Source organism: Octodon degus, unplaced genomic scaffold (genome assembly GCF_000260255.1).
Source record: "Octodon degus isolate 3935 unplaced genomic scaffold, OctDeg1.0 scaffold00004, whole genome shotgun sequence".
NCBI lineage: Eukaryota > Metazoa > Chordata > Mammalia > Rodentia > Octodontidae > Octodon > Octodon degus.
Window position 1 is genome coordinate 22,064,043 of NW_004524580.1, and position 5,811 is coordinate 22,069,853.

General features: G+C 49.8%; 1 protein-coding gene across 4 annotated transcripts in view; it reads left to right on the forward strand.

Annotated features, from left to right (window-relative positions):
* Positions 1-4,437, forward strand: part of Socs2 (suppressor of cytokine signaling 2) — a 5,821-nt gene extending 1,384 nt beyond the window's left edge. Inside the window, exons 1-3 of one of the 4 annotated variants that reach the window (XM_004623791.2) lie at positions 40-538; positions 1,187-1,545; positions 3,174-4,437. In XM_004623791.2, the coding sequence (XP_004623848.1) occupies positions 1,407-1,545; positions 3,174-3,631 (597 nt within the window). In that variant the 5' untranslated portion in view covers positions 40-538; positions 1,187-1,406 and the 3' untranslated portion in view covers positions 3,632-4,437. Of the gene's footprint in view, positions 1-39; positions 539-588; positions 896-1,186; positions 1,546-3,173 lie in introns of those variants that run through there. The other 3 variants (XM_023716414.1, XM_023716422.1, XM_023716408.1) reach the window with 3 other exon arrangements.
* The last annotated feature ends 1,374 nt before the right edge of the window (positions 4,438-5,811 follow it).

Here is a 5,811-nt window from a genome sequence, read left to right on the forward strand (position 1 = left end):
CGGGCCGCCTCGGCTTCCGCAGTTCGGGGCGCCGGGCGGAGTTGGAGCCGCGGCTGTGCCGCGCAGCCGGGAGCGACCGCCCGCTCTCGCGGGTTCCTTCTCGGCGTCGGGAAGTCGCCGGAGTTTTTTGTTTTTGTTTTTTTCTCCCCCTAAACGGTCATCCAATTTTATAATCCCAATAACCTGATCTCCCGCTCCTCCCCACCAGCCTGCCTCCGCCCTCGCTTTTTCCTTCCTCCCTCCCATTTCCACCTCCTCGGCCCCCGCGGAGGGGAAACCCGGCCGCCGCCCGGGCAGGGGTGTCCGAGCCCGGGGCGCTGGGGGTGGGGCATAGGCGGTGTCCTCCGTGTGCGCGGAGAAGCCCCGCCGCCTAGCAGCGCGCCGGGCCATTCGCATCACCAGGCATCTTGTTCCCAAATTAAACGTCCGCTGGGGGGACTTGGGCGGACGGACCTCCTCTCCGGCTCCTCCCGGTTCCCCCGCCCCAAGTCCGCCGGGGAGGCTGCCTGGCGCGGAGGCGGCGGCCGCAGGGGCCGAGGTAAGAGCTCGGCTTTGGTCCTTTGCGCGCCCTGCAGCGCGCGCCGCTCCTGCTCAGCCCCGACCCGGGCCGGGCCTCGAGCTCCTGCGGGGGCTGCACGCTCCGGCCGATTCCTCGACAGCGCGCGCCGGCCTCAGCGGCAGCCGCGATCCGGGTCTGGGAGCCACCGCCTCGACGCACGGCGGCGCCCGCACCCTGCCCCGGACTCGCCCCAGGCCGCGGGGTGGGAGGAATCAAGTAGCCTCTCGGACTGGAATGGCAATGCCAGTTTGGGGAGCTTTAGTGTTTTTTGCTTATCCTGCATGCACTAGTGTCTGCCCCCACTAGACCCGCAGGTGACTCTGATTTTCCTGAGCTGTGAGTTTGTGACTGCATTGTACAGCTCTGGGCGAGAAGACACCCTGTCCCCCATCCCGATCCCCACCCCCCCACCCCAACTCTTGCGCTTTGGGACCTTGCTCAGTTTTCATCCGTCTTTTCTCCAGAGCTGGCAGGGCGGTAACTGGATGCTTGGGGTTAAACTGTGCAGGAGCACAGATTAGGCGGAGGAGGAGTCCCTCGGATTTTTCCGTCTCTGTCCCCACCCCACCCGGTCCTCAGGGGTCCAGTTGGGACGGACCCAACCCCCGCCCCACTTTCTCTTCGCAGGCAATCTGTGGGCGACCGCATCTGCCGGGGACTTTACCATCAGTCCTCCAGGACTTGGGGAGAGAAAGCCCGTAGCTCCCCATCCCCTACTGCTCCACCATTTCGGACACCCCACAGGCACCCGATTTGGTGTTCCGTCTGACTTCCAAGAAGGACTCGAGCTCCTCTCTGACTCCAGCTTGGGCAACCACCTGTCTTTGCCGTGGTGACCCGTTTTCCCATGACCCTGCGGTGCCTTGAGCCCTCCGGGAATGGTGCGGAAGGGACACACAGCCAGTGGGGGACCGCCGGGTCGGCGGAGGAGCCGTCCCCGGAGGCGGCGCGTCTGGCGAAGGCCCTGCGCGAGCTCGGCTACACAGGTAGGGAGCGGACGGGCGCCCCGTCAAAGGAACAGCTGGAAAGTGGGCCGCCATGGGATGAAGAACGCCTTGGAAATTTCTCTGGGTTTCCCGTCCCCACCCCAGAACTGGGGTCTATGAGAGCGGTGTTTGATCCCTGAGTGCCCAGTCTCGGATCCGTGGGAAATGGGCAAGTGTACCTCCAGGGACCCAGGGCCTTGGGAGGGCATCGCGCGAGCGGAGCTTCTTAGACATTGCCTCTTTGGGCGATGGAAGTTGCACTAGTTTCCAGGGGTGGGCGCTTGGGCTGGAAGCCAGGCTAGAGAAAGCGCCGGGAGCCTCCCTTCCTGCGGTGCGCACGGGCAGCGAGTGGGCGCTGTGCTCCCTGCAGCCCGGCTGTGTCCGGCTCCCGGGCGGGGCTGCCGTTGCACCCCGGGATTCCGGAGCCAAGTTGAGCTGGGACGGAGGGACTCGAGCCCAGCAGGGAAGCCCCCGCCGAGCGGGAGCGTGGCGCCCCGGGGACAGCTGGTTGAAGGGCAACTCTGCGCCGGGCGCGCGCACGTGGTTCAGCATCAGAAAGGAAAGATCTTTATAAAATATCTAGCACATCACAGGCTTTCCAAATCTGGATTCTAAAGCTTGCTTTTGAAGCAGAGTAGAAGTTTCAATAGTAATGGGTGGAGGAAGAGGGAAAAGTTCCTCCCTTGATGTTTCCGTCTTGGGTTTCGGGCAGCCGGCTGCGGGCTTTCCCTCAGCTGGAGAGACCCGTCGATGACCGTGTCCTGATAATTTTTTTTCGGGTGTGTGTGTGGGGGGTGTTAGGTGGATGTGGGGGAAGCACATTGTTAAGGCTTCTTCAATGCACAATATGTCTGAGTCATTTTTGAAAGCGGAGGGGCTAGTGCGATGGCTGAGGCTGATCAAATAGAGAAAGTGGAGGAGACTAATTGTTTCGATTGCCCTCGAATCAGGGCAAAGTCCTAGGGTTTACCAAAGATTATAAACTTGCAGGACTAACGATTAGTTGGGGCTTCCCATTCTCAGTGACTTATGAGATGGTTGTAATCAAAGCAATTAACAGGAGCTATTGTAGGAGAGCTTGTACTTTAAAAGTGGACCCGGGAGCATTAGCAGATTCTTTTAGGGCTTGTAAGAATCCACCATCCAGAGAAGTCTCTTTTGCTTTTTACTCTCCTGGGGTTGGGTTTTCCACTTTTTATTTCTAATTTCTAGTATATTTTTAATTTATTTAGTCTTTGTTTTAGTTAAAAGTATTAAACATAATGCTTTGTTAGCCAGTTTCTGATGTTCTTCAGGCTCAGAAGGTCTTAAAGTAACTTAGAGAAGGGTTATGGGAAGTTATTTTAAAAAGAAAGAGCAAGAAAGAAACATGGCTCACAGTTTGTGTTTGTGCAGGAAAAAAAAGACTCAAATTTTCATTGAAATTCTACCAAAAGTATTTGTGGTAGCCCCTGTAAGTTCAAACACGTGTGTGTATCTATCTATATCTATATCTATATCTATATCTATATACATATACACTTTTTTTAGAGCTAGCAAAATTACTGCCAAGTACATGTGGGGGAAGTTCTAAAAATCTGTAATAACTTCTGCCCTCTTTTCTTTTTCTTTTTGAACAAAAACCCCAGGATGGTACTGGGGAAGTATGACTGTTAATGAAGCCAAAGAGAAATTAAAAGAAGCTCCCGAAGAAACTTTCTTGATTAGAGACAGTTCACATTCAGACTACCTACTAACAATCTCTGTTAAAACATCAGCTGGACCAACCAATCTGCGAATTGAGTACCAAGATGGGAAGTTCAGGCTGGATTCTATCATATGTGTCAAGTCCAAGCTTAAACAATTTGACAGCGTGGTTCACCTGATTGACTACTATGTGCAGATGTGCAAGGATAAGCGGACGGGTCCAGAAGCCCCCCGAAACGGGACCGTTCACCTTTACTTGACCAAACCGCTGTACACGTCCGCACCCTCCCTGCAGCATCTCTGCCGACTCACCATTAACAAATGCACCGGGACGGTCTGGGGCCTGCCTTTACCAACAAGACTGAAAGATTACTTGGAAGAGTATAAATTCCAGGTGTAAGTGTTTCTCTTTTTCTAAACATGCCTCATTTAGAGTATCTCCAAATGCAGCTATGTAAAAGAGAACCAAAACTTGAGTGACTGCCCTGAAACACTGCACAGAATCCTCGCTAAGAGCAGCTGAAGTCAGTCTAATTTAAACCCGTGAAGCGTAAGCTAGGTATTTAAAGTTCCCTTAGATAGTTCCGCCTACCTGAGCAATGCTTCCTTTCCTAAGGTTAACCAACACCGGTTGGCCCATTTAAATTCAAAAAATAAAATGTCCCAAAGTAAAGGCTGAGGGAGCATTTTATCAGAACACCTTGCCTTTCTGAAGTTCCTTTGCATTAGGTCAAAGGTCTAAGCTCCAAGCTCCAAGCTCCAAACTCCAAACTCCAAGCTCCAAGCTCCAAGCACCCATAGGTAGTAAAGAGCTCAGTACTTAAGAGAGAAACCAGGCTGACGCAGGCATGACTTCAGTGCCGAATGCCTGCTGGTCAGTCTGTTCTGGGATGTTTTATATTTTGCATCCTTGTGTACCGAGGAATTTTGTTAAAAAGACTATGCTTGTATTTATCCCTCCTTTTATGCAATTAACCAAACCAACCAAAACAAGTGACCATGAAATCCTGTATTTGTCTTTTTACTACACGTATGAACTCTCTCCAATGAATGAGTACTGTAGTAATCTACTCTAAGGGAGCCTTAATTCAGAAATATTTCAAACTGGTGCAAATGGAAAAGATTTTCTCTTTTCCTTTAAGGCTAATGACAAGAATGTTATGCTATACAGGTGCAATTTAATCCCTGTTTGTAGAAACCAATGTAGATGTTTCATCCTTTGAAGTAGCTGTGTCCCAAACTATTGCCATTGATTTTTTTTTTTGAAATGACTTTAGAAATTTTCAAGTTGTCCTTGAATTGTTTAACTATGGATGTCAGCTGTTGTCTCCCTTCTACCATTACTTTTGACTTAGTTTTCTTCCAGATGTAGGGGAATATATGCCTGTTTTTCCAAGTGTTTATTTACTGCTGTTACTATCTGATTAGAATGTATTAAATAAAAGAAACCCTGACTTTTACAAGTTGCACTTATTACTTTGAATTGTAGAGAATGTACACTGTCGTGGTAATAGCGGGCTGCCATAATACCTATTATCCAGTGACATAAGCCAAATATTCAGCAAGATGTAAAACATAAGTCACCATTCTCTAATGTGAAGGGTTGTGCCTACCTTTTGCATTTTGGAAAGCGTAGTTGGTTCAGAAACTGCAAGAGGTATCACATGGCTTGGTTTTTTACAAGATGAATAGGCATGACATTGAGGCCCTTTCTGTTTCCAAAAATATGGTTTAGAAAGTACAAAAATTGTGTCATGGCCTGGACTTTGACAAGTTGAGTAGACCTAATGCTAAATAAAAATTAGAAGTTGCAGTCACTTTCTCATTTTGCTACACCGTCTAAGTACTAGGAACTCACTATCTTTTCTGGGATCTCGCTCTCTTTCATTTTGCCCCCTTTGAAAAATTGCCTCCCGTAGTTAAATATTAGAGTGCGTCATCAGGAGCACTGATCCTGGTATGTTCTACATGTATCCTGAGTGAATAGAAAAGTCAATTACAAATTATAGTAGAACTTGCTGATGGTAGATCTTATTTTTATTGAGAACTTGAAAATCACAAAAATGTTGGGCCTCGAAGGAAAGAAAGCAAACATACTATGCATCCAAACATGGGAAGGCGGCTGGGTGTATCTGAAGAGTTTATTGTAGCGCAGATTTGAAGAGCTAGACTTCCAGGGTCTGCTCTGTGATGGGCGACAAGCTTCTCATTAGGTTATTCAGATCCCGTGTTTCGTCACCCTCGCGTTTGTCTAGGGTTCACTGTTTGCCTAGCAATGCTTTCACAAGGTCACTGCCATTGTAGGACTTCCTTAAAGGCCTCTTGCATTTTGGTGCTCTTTGAAACATTCGAGGTTTCCTAGTTACTGGGAGGGAGGAGGCAGTAGCAGAGCAGGAGTACCTGTGGGTTCTGGAAGGTTCTGCTGCCCTTCTAGCCAGTGACTTCAACACAGAGGACAGTGCAGACTTCTCCGGAGTGTGCTAGGAAACGGATTTCCTCATGTTTCAATCCTCCCTGTTCAGAATAGGTTGGTAAGCATCAGGAAGCAACCTGAGATTTTTGGTGTATTTGTTTTGGTGT